Source organism: Pipistrellus hanaki (genome assembly GCF_964339955.1).
Source record: "Pipistrellus hanaki genome assembly, chromosome: 4".
Classification (NCBI taxonomy): Eukaryota; Metazoa; Chordata; class Mammalia; order Chiroptera; family Vespertilionidae; genus Pipistrellus; species Pipistrellus hanaki.
The window spans coordinates 77,680,052-77,698,210 of record NC_140506.1 but is presented as its reverse complement, the minus strand read 5'-3'; the positions used below and the strand labels follow the sequence as shown (position 1 = coordinate 77,698,210).

Genomic DNA, 18,159 nt, shown 5'->3' with positions numbered 1-18,159 from the left:
GGCCTGTGGAGGATGGGCCTAGACCCACCTCTGTGACCGCCACAGCCTCGTGACCCACAGTTCCTTTCAAGGTGCACGAATTTGTGCACTGGTCCCATCTGCCAGCAGGGCTAAACCAGCAGTCGGACATCCCTCTCACAATCAGGGATCGCTGGCTCCTAACCACTCGCCTGCCTCCTAACCACCTCTGCCTGCCAACCTGATCGCCCCCTAATCGCTCCCCTGCCAGCCTGATTGATGCCTAGCTGCTCCCCTGCAGAACTGATTGCCCCCCCGACTGCCCTCCCCCAATGGCCTGATCACCCACAACTGCCTTCCCCTGCCACAACTTGCCTCCTCGCCAGGACCATCCTCCTCTGCACCACACAGAGCTGTGGGGTCCCCAGGCCTCACCTCGCAGCCCCACCTCCACTGTGTGTGTGGCCATCTTGTGACGACATGAGGGTGTGACACCACCTAGGCTATTATTAGTATATATTACAGAGTGCCAGACACTGTTCTATACACTCTGTAGTAACTGACCTGCTGAATCCTCATCACATTCAAGTATGTACTATTATCCTTTTTTCTATCGATGAGAAAACTGGGACACAGAGGGGTTCAGCCACTCGGCCATAGTTACATGGCCTGCAGGAGTTGGAGCAGGGCTTGTATCTGCCATGCTGGGCCCCTAGTGTTTATTATAATGGAACATTATAATAAGTGAGTGAGGGAGGTATCCACGAGTGAAGCTGGTGGGTCACCTGTGGCCACCTTTTGGTAATGAGAACTAAGAAAGCAAAGATAATCTCCCCGGCTTTAGTCTTTCGTTAACAGTGGTGCTGCCTATGCCATGGATTCATAGCGTTCATTGAGTGTATGAGAATTGATGCCTGAGAGGATATTTATATAAAGTTTATGAAATGATCATTGCCCTGCATGTGATACATACTGATACTCTAATTTTAGTCTTTTCTACTTAAAAAAACTGGCCTAGACCTCTAAATTGATTGCTTGGCCAACTACTAGCAGGCAGCCTGTGATTTAAAAACACTGGTATAGATGATTTATGAGAGCCCTTACAGCTTAGAGATTTCTGATTTCTCAACTCCAAGATGCTAGCTATCAAGAACTAATTTTGTCATTTTGAGCAAGTTACAATCTCTCTAGTCTCAGAATTTTGGAGTCTGACATCTTGAAATCACATTGGCCAGCCCTTCGTTTTAAAGATGAAGAGCCATTAATCAAAAACAAAGGATACTTCTAATTAAAACCTCTATGTCTTTAAATGCTTTCTTCATTCAGCAGTTCATCCCTCTCCTGCCCCTTCATCACCAGCCTACAACTGGAAATCCCTCTCAGAAGTGCCTGACTCTTGATCCTTTTGTCCTTATCTTTCAACCAAATCTTGGCATCTATCTCATACCAAATCCATGACCATGTGACTGGTTCACATGCCACATCTATGGAGAAGCTGGGTAATCCACCTCTCCTCGGCCCAGGGGTTCACACTTGGGCACCTGTGATGGACACTGCAGTGTCTGTTACCTGGAATGGGGCTCCTTTTTCCTCTGGCTGCTCTCCTGCTCTAGGACTGCCAAGGGCCACTAGTGCTGGGCAGCTGCAGGCCACCAGTGAGCACCAAGAGCAGACTCAAAGTCACACTATGGCATCAGGGACCCTTTGGCCTTTTCTAGCTCCTTGAGCTCAACCTTATCAGTCTCACCCTCCTTTTATAAATGTTACTATCCTGGAAAGAGAGATAACATCATCTACCAACATGTCATTTAAGAAAAATATAGGACTAACTGAAAAATAAAGAATAAAAGGAAAGGTACCTAATGAACTCATGTATTTCTGGGCACGATTGCTCTTGGAGGTGATGACGACTGGATTAGGTGCTTGTACCTGCTAGGCCCTAGGGTAGGGGTGTCGAACTCAATCAGAGAAGGGGCCAAAATCTAAAATCCAGCCTAAATCGCGGGCCGAATGGTTTACTGAACAGTCATAAACTGACAATGTCATAAACTGACAGCGGAGTGCAGTGATGACAGCGCGGTGCGGGCCACATTGCAAGGCCTGGCGGGCTGGATTTGGCCCGCGGGCCTTGTGTTTGACACATGTGCCCTAGGGGATTGCTGTGAATGGGACAGCTCTACGTGCAGTGTGACAGGCGAGGTGTTGAATGGGCCACTCAGACTCCTGCGATGGGGCTGCTGGAGATTGATTTTTTTTGTTTCTCATTTAAACAAAGTACACTCTTCCCTCAGTTGAGTTGCATTTCTAGAGAATACTATGTATGTGAAATAAATATTTGTGCAAAATAATGTAAGGCTCCAGGCTCAAGTGATTATGAAGATTTCCCACCTCTGTGAATGTTGGATAAGACACTGGAAGCCATGTGAAATGTGAAATTTGGCCTCTGCATCCAGGGAGTGTTCCCCTGTTATGATGACCAAAAGCATTCCCTAAATTTCCAGAATGTCCCCTAGGGGTGGCATCACCTTGTTGAAAACCCAAAGCAAGTCCACCAGCCTATGATCTATGCCTCTTCTGCTCTGGTTTGCCCGACTGTGGCCCAGCTTCAGGCTGATGTGGGGGCCTTGGCCCTCGCACTGCAGGAGGAAGAGGGATTGGTCCCAGAGGACAGTCCTTGATTCGCCTACTGCCCCAAAGATGTCCATTTGGTATTCATGGAAGCCCAGGTGTCACTAGGCAGGCATTGGAGTAGGGAGACAAATGGTGCATTTTCTGTCCACCTTCCATCCCAATGCACAGAATGCCATGGGAGCTAGAAAAAGGAGTCACTGATATTACCCACAGTCCTGTACATTTTCACCATATCCAGATACAAAAATAATAGCCTGTAGCTATTATAGAAACATGCTGTGAGTTGGAATGGGTGGGTGGCTTGGTTGGATGATTCATTGGGTAGAAGTAATATGGACTGGAAACAAGCCAGAAGTACACAGCGGAAAACCAAGAGTTTGGCAAGAAGTGTGCAGTATCTGAAGAATGTGGGCTATGCAACTGTTGGCAATAGTAATGTTAGAGAGTTTGGCCTGGATCGGACTCTGAATAAATGAGAGATGCTAAAAGCTTAAGCAAGGCAAGTAAAACAAAACAAAAAATAAAAAAATACCGTGAGGTGCTCTGCCCAGAATCTGAAAGTATAGGCAACAAATAGAAGTAATATGCACATGTGTGGATGTGGGTGGTTTTTAGAGTAATGCAAATTAAAACCACAATAAGTTACTACACATCTATCAGAATTGCTAAAATAAAAAGTAGTGGTAACATCAAATGCTGATGAGAACACAGAGAAACTGAATTATTCATATATTGCTGATGGGAATGTAAAGTAGCAAGCCCACTCTGAAAAACTGGTTTCTTATAAAACTAAATATGTAACTACCATACTACCCAGATTTGTACTTCTGGGCATTTATCCCAGAGAAATAAAAATGTATTTTTATATAATAAAAAAACCTTCCCTGGCTGGTTTGGCTTAGTGCCGTGGTTGGCAAACTGTGGGTCTCCAACCATATGTGGCTCTTTGGCCCTTGAGTGTAGCTCTTCCACAAAATACCAACAGAGAAAAAGGAATTAAGACCAGGGTGGAAATAAATAAAATAGAAATTTAAAAATAGAAAAGATCAACTAAACCAACAGCTGGTTCTCTGTTGGAAACAAAACTGACAAAAACTTTAGCTAAACGCATAAAAAAAATTTAAATAAGATCATAAAGTTACAGTCAACATAACAAGGAATCATTAAAGAATACTACAAACAATTATATGCCAACATATTCAACCTTCTAGAAAAAATGGATAAATTTTTAGAAGAATATAACCTTTTAAGTCTGAAACAGGAAGAAATAGAATATCTAAAGAGACCAATTACTAGAAATGAAATAAAAACAGCAATCAAAAAGCTTTCAACAAATAAAAGGATCAGGTGAATTCTACCAAACATTCCAAGAACGAATTCCTGTCCTTAAATGGTCCCAAAAAACTGAAGAGGAAGAAATGCTTCCAAACTCATTCTACAAAGTACAGAAAAACAAGTAACGAATAAACAAAACAAAACTGACTCATGTAGAGAAACTGATGATGGTTGCCAAAGAGGAGGAGGTGATGAATGAAATAAAAATGATAAAATAACAATACTTTAAAATTAAAAAAGGAAAAGGACATTGGGAATTCGTTGGATGGGAGAATTGCACTTACCAGGTGAATTATATTTTTAATTCTTGAAAGAATTGCATCTCATCCTCAATGATAACATCAACATCTCACCTGCCCATCCAACTACATCATCTTGAATTTGCTTCTTTATATTAAGAATTGCAACTAAAGTGGAAATGAAAAGGTTCCTATGCCTGGATTTGGAGCTGTGTACCTTTGGATGTGGAATGTGGGATCCTCCCACAAATGTTTATACATGTTTTCTTTCCCTTGCAGTACTCAGTTTCATTTTGGTCCAGTTAGTTTTAGAAGAGGCCTTAAAATAGCTCTTATCAAGTTCTGAATATCAGCCTCCAACGGAGCCAAGTTCCGACCATTAGCAGAAGGACCTGGCAAAGGACCTGGCCATTTGTGATGGTGAGGATTTCCCCCCATGGGCCCGTCTGGAAGATTGCATGGCTGCAGTGTAATATAGGAGGAAGATTGCATGACTGCAGTGTAATATAGGAGGTGGGTTGATAGTGTAAATTTTGATTTCTGTTTTTAGTTTTAAGAGACTGTATCCTAGGCTAGCCATGATACTACTTTGTCTTTTGATTTGATCCTCACATAGGTACCAATGGGGCATTTGTTTTAGGGTGACAAACCTTTAAAAAAAACCCTTGCAAATGTCTCATCATCAGACACCAGGCCAAGACAAACAACAAATTCTTCTGGCTGTATTCAAGTCTTTGTTTTTCACAGAGGATCTTCAAATGTATACCTATTCCAATTCCAAATATAGCTTAAGACCAATAAACCTCTTTATAGCTTAGCCATGCACAAAAAGGTATCCCTAAAAAGGGTGTAAAAGGTGCAGCTCCCATGGTCCAGTGCAAGACCTCAACTTGAAACAGCTCATCTACTGGGCTTCTGCTCTCACACCTTGCTGGGCTTCCTGCTCTCACACCTTGCTTCTTAGGGCCAGGGCCACCTGCTACGGGGCAGTTCAAGTTCCCAGAACCAGGGAAGTTTCTCACAATTTCCTAAGGACAATGCAGAAGAAATCGTTAAAAATGAACCTTGAGAAAAAGGTTTGATGTCACTTTAAATTTACCAAAGAGCTTAAAATGTCTTGTGGTAAATCATTTTATTCCGTGAAGTTATCCACCCCCAATTTATTTGCATTTTATGAGTTGAAACTTTTCATTATTTATTTAAAACTTGAGTACACTAGTATTGAAGACACAATTTAAAATTAGTATTTTCAGCCGAAACTGGTTTGGCTCAGTGGATAGAGCGTCTGTCTGCCTGCGGACTGAAAGGTCCCAGGTTCGATTCTGGTCAAGGGCATGTACTTTTGTTGTGGGCACATCCCCAGTGGGCAGGAGGCAGCTGATTGATGTTTCTCTCTCATCGATGTTTCTAGTTCTCTGTCCCTCTCTCTTCCTCTCTGTAAAAGAAAATCAATAAAATATATTAAAAAAATTAAAATTAGTATTTTCCATCAGGGAAATACAATTCAAAACTGCAACATAATTATGACATTATGACATTAATGAGCTGACATTATGACAACATAATGTCAGCTCAATAAGACAAAAAATAACAATTGTTAGCAAGAATATGGAAAAAAGGAAACCCTTGTGTACTGCTGGGATTGTAAATTAGTGCAATCACTATGGAAAATTAAAAAAATAAAAGTATGACCCAACAGTTCCACTTCTGGTTATTTATCTGAAGAAAACTGACATAATTCAAAAAGATTTATGCACTCTTATAATAGCCAAGAATGGAGGCAACTTAGATGTCCTTTGAAAGACGAATGGGTAAAGATGATGTGGTACGTATACAATGAAATATTACTTGGCTTGCTGAAACTGGTTTGGCTCAGTGGATAGAGCATTGGCCTGCGGACTGAAGGTCCCGGGTTCGATTCCGGTCAAGGGCATGTAACTTGGTTGCGGGCATATTCCCAGTAGGGGGTGTGCAAGAGGCAGCTGATCAATGATTCTCTCTCATTGAAGTTTCTAATTCTCTACCCTTCTCTCTTCCTCTCTGTAAAAAAATCAATAAAATACATTTAAAAAGAAATATTACTTGGCCATAAAAAATGAAATCTTGCAATTTTTGACAACTTAAATGGACCTAGAGTATTATGGTAAGTGAAATAAGTCAAAGACAAATACCGTATGATTTCATTTGTATATGGAATCTAAAAAACCCCAAATGAAACAGAAATAAACTCTTAGATACAAAGTAATGGTTACCATGGAGAGTGTGCAGGGAAGGGACTGGGCAATTATTTTGAAACTAGAGGCCTAGTGCATGAAACTTGGAAATTTGTCCATGGGTAGGGTCCCTAGGCTGGCTGGTGATCAGAGCTGATGGGGGCCTTCTTCCATTCTGCACCACCCTCTGATGGTCAGCGCGCGTAAAAGTGAGCCGTCGAACTCCCGATTTGTTGAACTACCAAAGGGACAATTTGCATATTAGCCTTTTATTATATAGGGTGAGACATTTCTGAGAATTTGGATTAGCAGTGATTCTACAGGCTTCCCTGTCATGTACAAGTCAAGAACTCTTTCAGTTGAAAATTTCTGTCCACAAATCACATCTGTATGTTTATTTTGAGTGAAATATAAATTTACATTCTAGAATCTCTTTTGAGGACAAGTAGATTTAAAAATGCACATTGTTCAGTTAAGTGTTAATACTAAAATAAATGCAATTACATCTCTGATAATATTAGTAAGATATAATCAGTGTTTATCAGGACAGCCCTATTCTAAGTATTGCTCATACTGGTTATTTAATCCTGCTAACAGCTCTCCAACTTGACCAGATAAGAGGCAGAAGAAAAAAAAAAAAAATAAGGGAGGAAGCTGTCCAGAAACTCAAGTCATAGTTTAGTAACAATAAAGAGTGGCTTTATTGATTTCATAATTTTGGCTATATTAACATATATTATAAACTTTAAGAGTTAGAAATAAATGACTATATATATATATTTAATATAGGAGTAATCTATATTATGGCAGCATGTTTAATGAAAATTATGTGTTGCACAGTCATCTTATGTATTTTTCAGATGATCAGGAAGCCATTATCCAAGCTGTATTTTAGGCCAAGATATAGTTACCCCTATACATGCATTTCATTATGTAGAAATAAGCACTGTTTTCTTTTTCAGCAAATACTCCCTTTTGATTATACAGACATATCCTTCCAAAATTACTCTTATTATAATGTACAAAACAACTTTTTATCCACAAGAACTGCCTCAAATAACTTTCACCTTGGAAAGCTACAATAGCATGAGACAGCCAAATACTACTCTGGACTTCTGTGTCTTGAATTTTTCATTTTCCCCTAAAATCCCAATTTACAAATAAAACTAAATTAACCACAATTATAATTTAGCAAAGTCCTTTTTAACACAAAGTTAGAAAACAAACTAATTCGAGCAAGTATTTGGCAGACCACAGAAAGAACACAGGGCCGTGGGAAATGAAATGTTTTAGTGTTTCAAAGAGGAAGAGACTGATGAATGTCATTCAAATTTCTCATCTCCTTCTTCCACATCTTTCAGATTGAGCACTTCCAAAGAACCTTTGCCTTTTGTTTCCTTTTGTATTAGCTCATCAATTTCTCTGAAGCAGCCTGGATCAATTAGACACACCTGAAACATTTAACACAGCTGTTTACCACGTGAAGAGGAGCAATACAATAGAAATCAACACAACTTTAACTTCCACTAAGTCTAAGACAAGCACACAATACTTCCCAGATGTCTCTACTACTACAGCTCTTCAGTGCAACACAAAGATGATGCACAAGATGGCAGACTACTCTAGGCCCTGCCCCGGAGTATGCATGGAGCTGCTGTGACAAGGCATTGGCCTCCTTGTTTAAAGACACATCTGGATTCTTCAGCCATAAGATGAAATGGTTGAATTAGAAGAATATGCTTCTTTTCATACAAAAACAGCATTGAATTTTATAGTTCAATAAAATTGCCTCTTTTTATCCAAGTTGAAGGAGAGAAAGGAGCTTGAAGGCCTATACACAAACTATAAAGTTGCTGCAAAATTTAGGGACTTCAATTTGCACAAATCTGGTTTTATACTGTGTCTGAAGCTATTGGGTAAGGACTCAAGGACATATCTTTGCTGCTTTTAAAAAATATATTTTTATTGATTTCAGAGAGGAAGGAAGAGGGAGAGAGAGAAACATCCATGATGAGAGAGAATCATGGATTGGCTGCCCCCTGCAAGTCCCCCACTGGGGATCTAGCCCACAACCTCGGCATGTGCCCTTGACCGCAATAAAACCTGGGACCTTTCAGTTCCCAGGCCGATGCTCTATCCACTGAGCAAAACTGGCTAGGGCTTTGCTGCCTTTTAAAAAAGTTTTGTGTACCAAAACTGGTTTGGCTCAGGGGATAGAGCGTTGGCCTGTGGACTGAAAGGTTCCGGGTTCGATTCCGGTCAGGGGCATGTACCTTGGTTGCTGGCACATCCCCAATTGGGGGTGTGCAGGAGGCAGCTGGTCGATGTTTCTCTTTCATCGATGTTTCTGGCTCTCTATCCCTCTCTCTTCCTCTCTGTAAAAAGTCAATAAAATATATTTAAAAAAATGTTTTGTGGTGCCCAGGTCAGCAGCACAGTTGGTTAGAGCGTCATCCAGATATACCAAGATTGCTGGTTCAGTCCCTAGTCAGGGCACAAAAAAGAATCAACCACTGTAATATATATTCTCACCTAAAATCTGGGTAAGTCTTTAAACAAGGAGGTTAATGCCTTGTCACATGACCAACATGATTTTATCATAAATAATTTAACTGGAAAACAACAACAAAAATATCGTGTGTTTAACTACAATTTAGATCTACTTAGACCTTAATATTTTTTACCTAATTCTAGGAAAGATGTTTCTGAGAATGTCTTACTGTTCACACCTTTTAAAAGTTTGTTACACATTTATAATCAGAGAATAAAACTATTTTGTTAATATGAGGAACTTAAGTGATTTTTAATCTTACAATTTCTAATTGTTGATTGTAGTCCTCACTTTCTATAACCTTGATCAGTGGCTTGAGTTTTTCTTTCAGCTTTTTTCCTTCATTCACTGGAAGAATGAACCGAAGTCTCATGTGAGCACGTTCTATCTTCATTTTCTCCTTTAACTGCTTTATCACTTCCAAAGCCTATTAAGACAAAATTGAAAATGCTTGCAATTTCTTTGCTGTTTCTGCTGCCTTATTTCATAAGGTATTCATAACAAAGCTATTTCCTTCTAGCTGCATTAGCAATGGTTTCTTAGACATATGACTTGACCATAAGCAAACAGAGAATAGGTAAATTGGGCTTTAGAAGATAAAAACTCTTGTGCTTCAAAAATCTATGAAGAAAGTGAAAAGACAACCTAAAGAATAGGGAGAAATATTAACAAATCACGCTTGATAAGGTGCTAGTATTCAGAGTATAGAAAAAGTGTTACAATGCAATACTGAAACGTGGTCAAAGGATCTGAACATTGATCTCTCCAGAGAGACTAAAGGTCAGTAAGTACATGAAAATTATTAGTCATGAGGGAAATGCAAATCAAAACCAGAATGTTAACCCCAGGATGGCTATAATAAAAAAGGCAGAAAATAACAAATATTGCCAAGAACATGGAAAAATTGGAACCCTTGTACATTGTGGGAACAGAAAATAGTACACCTGTTTTGGAATACGATTTGGCAGTTCCTCAAAAGGTTAAACAGTTATCATATGATCTAGCAATTTCATTGCTGGGTACAGAGAATGAAAATGTCCACAGAAAACCTGTAATGAATTCCATAGCATTATTCACAATAGCTAAGAAGTGGCAACAACCCATATTATTGAATGAATGAATAAAATGTAGTATTTCCATACAATGGGATATGATTCAGCCATAAAATGTCAATATTTGTCTGTAAAAACAATATAAGTAGCAAGGATAAAGTACTGATACTACTATTTTACAACATGGATGAACCTTGAAAAGGCCACATGCTACATGATTCCAATTATATGAAATGTCCAGGTTGCTAACGGCTTGTGAAAGATGAACAGTAACAGATAATGGGTTCAGGGTTTCTTTCTTGAGTAATGAAAATGTTCTCAAATTAGGTAGTAAGAAAGGCTGCAAAACTTTGTGAATATACCAATGAAGTGTATACTTTATTTTATTTTATTTTATTTTTTAAATATATATATATTTTATTGATTTTGTACAGAGAGGAAAGGAGAGAGATAGTTAGAAACATCGATGAGAGAGAGTCATCGATCAGCTGCCTCTTGCACACCCCCTACTGGGGATATGCCCGCAACCAAGGTACATGCCCTTGACCGGAATCGAACCCGGGACCCTTCAGTCCCCAAGCCGACGCTCTATCCATTGAGCCAAACCGGTTTCGGCTGAAGTGTATACTTTAAAAGGGTAACTTTTATGGTATGTGAATTATGTGTTTTTTAAAAAAATCTAAAGCATTACAAAGACTCTTTCTTTAGAAATCCAAGTTTTATCTTTAAAGGTTTGATTTGGATAGAAAGGTGAGTCCTATGTATATTTGTATGTAGTTAAAAAACATTCCATTTCTCTCCTCTACAATATACATCCTTTCATTCCCCTCTCCCCAAATCTTGCTTTCAAGTATTATCAGTTTATTACAGATCAATTATTTTAATGATTTCCTCAGAGAAAACTGATTTTCATGGATACTTTTTGATGACATTAAAAACTACTAACCTGTTGTTTTGTACTCTTGTTGGTGTTGACTGAATAGTGGATGTCCTTCATTGCTCTCTCAATAAGGATAACAGTGTATGGTCTCTTTGTTTCTGGGTTCACACATTTGTCAGCTACAATAGTTGCAATGTCCCTAAACATCTGCTCCAGCTGTGTGTGCCGTTCTTTATCTGATACTTGAACCTCCCCTTTAGTCAAAATCTAAAACAAACAAAAAAATTCCATCAAATTTAAGCAATGTCTTTATTACATACTATTTGTTAACTAACCACAAGAATAACTAAGGAGAAAATTAAATTTCATCCTCTCTAGAGAGCTACTGAAATTTGAGCTTTGCGTAAAGAATGCACTGAATTATCTCGTGCTCCAAAATATCACTTATTTTTTTTAAAGAGTTACTATCCAAAATTTTAATTATTTTCAAGAAAACTGATTTTAAATATAATAATGTTACATGCAATAAACATTAATACTTTAAGAAAAATGATTTTAAATATAATATTACATGCAATAAAAATATTTCAAGTAGAATAGCACTTATTTAGGATTAGGAAGAGAAAAGGCAACTTTAGCAAAGGGTTTAAATGATGAACTACTTGAAAAGAAATTCTACTTTCAGCCATATTATATTAAAAGTATATAAAGGAACAAAATAAGGCAATTTAGTAGATAATTTAATTTCTGGAGGCTTTGGCAAAAAAAAAAACAACCCATTTCCTAAGTATGTATGGTGATTTCTGGTGGTGATCATTTCATAAGGTTTATAAATATTGAATCACTATGTTGTACACCTGAAACATATTTTGTCAATTATACGTCAATTAAAAAAAAACCACCATGTCCTGAACGATTAAAAGTGATATTGTGCAGCTCAAATTATTGCGTAGTTACTGTTAACTCCAAAACAACAACAAAAACTTAAAAGTTTAACACATCTCTAAGTACTTACACTACAGATCTAAGAACTCACACTACAGATGGGTAGTTATGCTGCAGCTGTTAAAACCCACCTGCTTACAGATTTCAGTCTGGTCATCTGTTCCAAATGCGCTGATGAGATCTTCCTTCTTTGCAACCTGACCTTTAGAAACATTTACAAACACCGAGTGGGTCTGCAGCACTTCATCAAGGTCCTTTTCCCTGTGAGGACAGGAGAGCGAGCCCTAAGTGAATACACTTGAAGTTTGGAAATTCATTCACATTTAAATACGAGATGGCAACGAAACAAACAGCAAGAAACAATAAATACTCCTAAAAAATCCTCGCGGTACCGAGGAAACATTAAAAAAACACACGCAGAACCACATATGTATTTGCCTTTACTCATTGGAGAAAAACTTCGTGGGAGGACGTATGGGACCCTGACGGGTCTGGATCTTCTAGATCTAGATCTAGATCTGGGTCCGGGTCCGGGTCCGGCTTCTGCCGCTGAGCGCGGCCGCTAGATGGCAGCAGTGAAGACACTACGCACTTCGCTGATACCGGGCTAACATCTGTGACATGAGATGTTCTAGAATATTTTTAAGACTAAGCTCTTTCTTTTATTATTCTGGCCAAAGGACCATGACCATGGAGGTTTCTTGTGACAGCATAAAGGAAAGCAAAACCAAACTCCAACCACCAGCCCAAACCAAACAGGAACGCTTAGTTCAGGCGCTAAGCTCGGGAAGAGCGGACACTTCTCAAGCCCACTGCAGGAAAAACTTCTCCATTTCCTTCCCTGACCAGGCCCCAGGCTGGCCCGGGCACCCGGCCACCAGGGCAGGCCGCGGCAGGGTCACAAGCTTCGGCCCGCCCGTGGGGAGGGAGGGAGGGTCACTCACACGCCGCTCCGCCAGCCGACGACTTTGTTTTTGTAGCAGGCGATTTCGAAACGCTTCCCGGCGCGCTTCATGCGAACCACGGCCACATTGGTCAGGCGGATCTGGTTGGTGGGGGTGAAGATCGACATCGTGGCTGCTCACAGGCCGTGGGTCCGACGAGCCGCGGCGGGCCTGCGCCGGCCGGAGAGCCACCTGCCTCGCAGTAAGGAGCAGGCGGCGCGTGGGGCAGTACGGCCCGCGGCGAGCACAGCCTCGCGATTAACAGCCTGGGGGGCCACGAACACCCGGCGGACTCACCGCGCAGACAGCCCCACCCGGAAGCGTGAGCAATGGCGCATGCGCACTGCGGCCTTTACGACGCTGTGGCGTGCCCGAAGATACAGACGCACTTCCTGCGGTAAATGTGATTTCGCCAATGAGCTAAGAGCCCTGATTAGCTGTGAAAGCTGACATTTGCAGGTCGGGTGGAAACACAGCGCCGGTGCCTTATAGTTCCGCAGAGTTCAGGGCCACCCATACCCACCTTAACCCTTCAATACAGATTTTTTTTTTTTTACACAGAAAAAGAAGTGTGTAATGAACGCTCATGTACCCATCAATCCGTTTCAGTAATTATCAACATTTTGCCATTATTGCTTTCATTCTTTCTCCCTCATTATTATTATTGTTGTTGTTGTTGTTGGGAGTATTTTAAAGCAAATCATGATAAGGTTTAGCTCTAAATACTTCAGTCTATCCTAAAATACACCCAACATGATTCGCCATAATTCCTTCGTATCATCTAAGAGCCAGTCCATAACCAAACTTCCCTTACATAATGTTTGCAGTCGGTGTATTTCAACAGAGATTCAAACGGGCCTACAGATTGCATTTGGTCGATGACATCCTTAGTCTCTTTAGCCCCCTTTTCCCCTCATCCCCCTTTTCCCAGTTCCACTCGGGTTTCCACAGTGTTTTGAGCGACCAGAGTTTTCCTCCTCTGACCCAGCTCCGAGGGGCCGAGCTCTCCGGAGGCCCGGCCCAGAGTTCTGGGAGGGGCTTCCTTTTAGGCCCGCCCCTTCCCCACCGCAGCCAATCCGAGCAGGACCAGCGGAGCCCGGCTTCCTCGCCCCGAGCTGTAGGTGGTGCTTCCTTGGGCCCGCCTCTTCCCTCTGAGCCAATCCCGACGCGCCGGCGGGTGGCATGGCTTCTCCGGGCTCCGGGGTCTCAGGTTTTACAACTAGCTCTGCCAGGAGGTTCTGACGGCCCCCCGGTACTGAGACTGGGCGCCCGGCTGTCCAGGTCCGCGCTCCTGGTCTCCTTTCGGGCCGCCGGGCCCGGGCTCTGAGGAGGATGGGTAAGGGCCCCGGTGGGCAGCGTTCGTGAGGCGGGAGGGAGAAGCCGTTTACCGGGACCCTGTCCCGGCGGCGCGGGGGACTCACGACCCTTGTGAGGTCGCTGGGGCTCGGTAGGATTATCTCTGCTTTCGACTTGGCTTTCCCCTGTTGCTTCTAATCTAACCGAAGGTGACCAGACGTCCCGCTTTTGGCGGGACAGTCCGGATTTCTAACAATTTGTCCCGCGTCCCGCGGCGTTTTAAAGCAGTCCCGATCGGGACGCGGGACAAATTGTTAGAAATCGGGACGTCCGATCACCTTATTAACCTCTATTAAAGGGCAGAGACAGCTGCCACCCCCTCCCCGTCCCCACGTGCATTGGGGATCTTCCCCGGGTGGAGGGCACCTGTGAACAGGTTAGGCGTCGCCTTTTGAAATTGACCCCAGGTTTAACCTTTGAGGCCAGGTCCGCCCGTATCTCCCTTCAGGATGGAGTGTGAGGTCAGTTATTTAAGAACCCTTTACAGGGGCCCTGAGTCTTTAAAGATAAACTTAGAAAAAAGGGAATAGGTTTAGTACTTCTTAAAGCTTTCCTTACGGAGCTAGCACAACAAAGCGAAATCTACTCAGAATTCCCCATAAAGTGTTTTGACTCTGTTCCCTTCTTTTGCTCCCAAATGCTATATAAAACAAAATAAAAAAATATATCTATCTATCTCGTGGAAACACAGCGATTATCATAATTTTATCACGTTGCCACATAAGGTATTATTATTTTATATATTTATTTTTTATTTTAGAGGGAGGTGGTGGTGAGGGGGGGAGACAGACAGACAGACAGACAGACATTGATGTGAGAGAGAAATATCAATCGGTTGCCTCCGAAGGTGCCAGGACCAGAATCGAGTCCTGGGTGTGTGCCCTGAATGGAAACATTTTGGTGTGTGTTTGTGTTTGTGTGTGTGTGTGTGTGTGTGTGTGTGTGTGTGTAGGGGGGCCGACCCTCCAACCAAATGAGTGAGCCACATGAGCCAGCACATGTATTATTTTCACTAGAGTTGATTTTCTATAGAGTTCTTAGCCTTATTGTTGAATATGGAGGTTTTTTTTTTTAAAAATTTAAAATAAGAGTGGACCTTTTTGTATATGTATAGCTTTAAATACAATTACATATATGTATCATTTTAAATTTAGATCCTTCTTCGGATACATGGGATTTCTCACCTTTAATATCGTTATGGATAAACAGATATTATATATATTTCGGTTTTGCCTTTGGTATTGGCCTTTGGATTTGTTTACAGATTGTTATCAGGAAGCAGGTAAGTGGAATTATTATTATTTTTTTTTAATAGGAGAGTATTGAAGCATTCAATTTTATGGATAATTTAGAGTGCAGTATTTCTAAGGCATTCAGAAAAATGCAGGAAAGCTAAAAGGAATTTTAAATCACTTTTATGTTTAATCTTTAGGAATTTTTCTTAATGCCTAAGAAAGTTTATTCTCTGTTTTTGCATGCTAAGTTACCTTGAACTAAATTATATTTACTTTTTCTTTGATGGGGTATGGGTGTCTCATTCTTATAGTACAGAAAGATTTTGTAATGAAAAATTAAACTTTTGTAGAAAACGAAATTTGGTTCACATCTTTAAAGGCTAGTGGTCTTTTCTTTTCACTAATTAACAATCAAAAAAGGTTTCTACTCTTGTCCCACTAGAATACATTAGAAATGAAGGTATGTACAGTTTTATCTTTGAATAGTACTTTCATGCATATAATTCTACTAGAGGCCCAGTTCAAGAAATTTGTGCATGGGTGAGGGGGGGAGGGGGGGATGTCCCTCAGCCCTGCCTGTGTCCTTTCCAATTCAGGACATCCCTCTTGCAATCTGGGACCACTGCCTCCTAAACGCTCTCCTGCCTGTCTGATCTCCCCTAACTGCCTCTGTTGGCCTGCCTAATCACCCCTTAACTGCTCCCCTGCTGGTCTGATGGCTCCCAACTGCCTTCCCCTACCAGTCTGATGGCCCCGGAGTCCCCTCCCCTGCCGGCCTGATGGCCCCCAACTTCTCTTCCCTGCCGGCCTGATCTCCCTAACTGACTCTGCCTTGGCCCTTGCCACTGTGACTTTGTCCGTAAGGATGTCCGCATCTGGTCTAATTAGCACATTACCCTTTTATTAGTATAGATAATAGGAATCATTATGATCTTAAAAAATATGGGTCCTGTCTTGTAAGGACGTAATTATACCAAGGAGGGAGTATTTGAGGAGTACAACTTAGAAAGCTTAAGATAATAATAAAATGGGTCAATATCCGTGCTAATTTTCTTTGCTACTGAAGTTGGGAAAAGATTCAAAGTAGACTGTGGTTTATATTCAAGGACAAGAACTCACAGGAGAAATCAGTTCCAAAAGAAGCTCAGGATTTGATGACAAACGGTTATATCTCTCCTCCCAAGAAGGAAGTCTTTGTGTCTGGAGTGAAGATTTTCTATGGTTCCCAGACTGGAACAGCAAAGGTAAGAACTCTTTATGTCACTTCCTCTTGGATTTCCTGATCTTTAAGAAAAGTCCCTGAAAAGTGCCGTTTAGCAGTGAACAGAATTGGCCTTCCAGTCTTCTTTCATCTTTCCCCCTTTCCAGCGTCCATTTTTCCTTTCTGGGATGGTAGGTAGGTTTTGTTTCTTGTACCCAATTCCAGCTGATTAGTGATGTCTGCTGGTCACTGTCATAGGTGTTTTGTGGTGAAGCTTGCTTCTATCTCAGCAGAATGGAGAGAGGTGCAAGTCTGTTGTTGATGCCTGTTGGTAGAGAAGTAGGAGATAGTGAAAAGAGGAGGGCAGCACTAGTCCAGTACAGGCCCTGAATTTCACAACTTCACACATTTGTTTAAGGAAATGATTTTTTTTTTTAAATTTATTTTTTATTTTATTTTTTTTAATCTTTATTATTCATATTATTACAAATGTTCCTCTTTTTCCCCGCCCCCCCTCCATTGCTCCCCTCCACCAGGTTCCCACCCCACCCTCTGCCCTTTCCCCACCCCCCATTGTCCTCATCCATAGGTGCACAGTTTATGTTCAGTCTCTTCCCGCATCCCCCTCTCCCCTTTTCCCCAAGAATCGTCAGTTCACTCCGCCTCCATACCTCTGATTCTATTATATTCAACAGTTAATATTGTTCATCAGATTTTTTTTTTTTAATTTCCTTGGTTTTTAGATTCACTTGTTGATAGTTACGTATTTGTTGTTCATAATTTTTATCTTTGTTTACTTTCTCTTCCAAAAGAACCCCCTTCAGCAATTCATATAATTCTGGTTTGGTGGTGATGAATTCCTTTAGCTTTTTTTTTTATTAGTGAAGCTCTTTATCTGGCCTTCGATTCTGAGTGATAGCTTTGCTGGGTAGATTATCTTTGGCTGTAGGTGCTTGCTATTCATCACCTTGAATATTTCTTGCCATTCCCGCCTGGCCTGCATGGTTTCTGTTGAGAAATCAGCTGACAATCATATGGGTGCTCCTTTATAGGTAACTACCTGCTTTTCTCTTGCTGCTTTTAATATTCTCTCTTTGTCTTTTGCTCTTGGAATTTTAATTATGATTTGTCTTGGTGTGGTCTTCTTTGGATTCCTTTTGTTTGGAGTTCTGTGTGCTTCCTGGACTTGTAAGTCTAATTCTTTCACCAGGTGGGGGAAGTTTTCTGTCACTATTTCTTTCAGTATGTTTTCAATATCTTGCTCTCTCTCATCTTCTGGGACCCCCATAATTCTGATGTTGGTTTGCTTGAAGTTGTCCTAGAGGTTTCTTACATCATCTTCAATTTTCTGGATTCTCTTGTCTTCTAGCTTCTGCGGAGGAGTGTCTTCTGGCTCTTTATGTTCCAAATCTTTGACTTGATTCTTGCGATCTTCCATTCTGTTTTTAGGACTCTGTAATAATATTTTTTATTTCAGACAATGTATTCTTTATTTCTTGTTGATCCCTTATTATTTCTTGTTGATTCCTTATTAATTCTAGTTGATCCCTTTTCATATCCTCATAGGTCTTATTGACCTTTTCTAGGAAATTCTTGAAAAACCTTATAAGCGTAGATTT

At 41.0% G+C, this 18,159-nt stretch overlaps 2 protein-coding genes and 1 long non-coding RNA gene across 4 annotated transcripts in view; 2 read left to right on the top strand and 1 right to left on the bottom strand.

Moving 5' to 3' along the window:
- Positions 1-107: 107 nt before the first annotated feature.
- Positions 108-7,021, top strand: LOC311620978. Its single transcript, XR_014794775.1, has 2 exons — positions 108-1,894; positions 2,111-7,021. It is a non-coding gene; the product is annotated as an uncharacterized lncRNA (long non-coding RNA).
- Positions 7,022-7,050: 29 nt separating this feature from the next.
- On the bottom strand, positions 7,051-13,116 carry SBDS (SBDS ribosome maturation factor). Its single transcript, XM_084880744.1, has 5 exons — positions 12,749-13,116; positions 11,936-12,065; positions 10,926-11,126; positions 9,190-9,354; positions 7,051-7,827 (listed from the first exon to the last, which is right to left on the bottom strand). Exons 1-5 carry the CDS (start codon positions 12,874-12,876, stop codon positions 7,699-7,701), a joined length of 753 nt encoding a protein of 250 aa, XP_084736870.1. The 5' UTR covers positions 12,877-13,116; the 3' UTR covers positions 7,051-7,698.
- A 779-nt stretch (positions 13,117-13,895) lies between these two features.
- LOC311620946 (S-adenosyl-L-methionine-dependent tRNA 4-demethylwyosine synthase TYW1) overlaps positions 13,896-18,159 on the top strand; it is a 103,199-nt gene continuing 98,935 nt past the window's right edge. The window contains exons 1-3 of one of the 2 annotated variants that reach the window (XM_084880688.1): positions 13,896-14,084; positions 15,259-15,386; positions 16,446-16,583. In XM_084880688.1, the coding sequence (XP_084736814.1) occupies positions 14,081-14,084; positions 15,259-15,386; positions 16,446-16,583 (270 nt within the window). In that variant the 5' untranslated portion in view covers positions 13,896-14,080. The remainder of the gene's footprint in view (positions 14,085-15,258; positions 15,387-16,445; positions 16,584-18,159) is intronic. The other variant, XM_084880689.1, reaches the window with a different exon arrangement.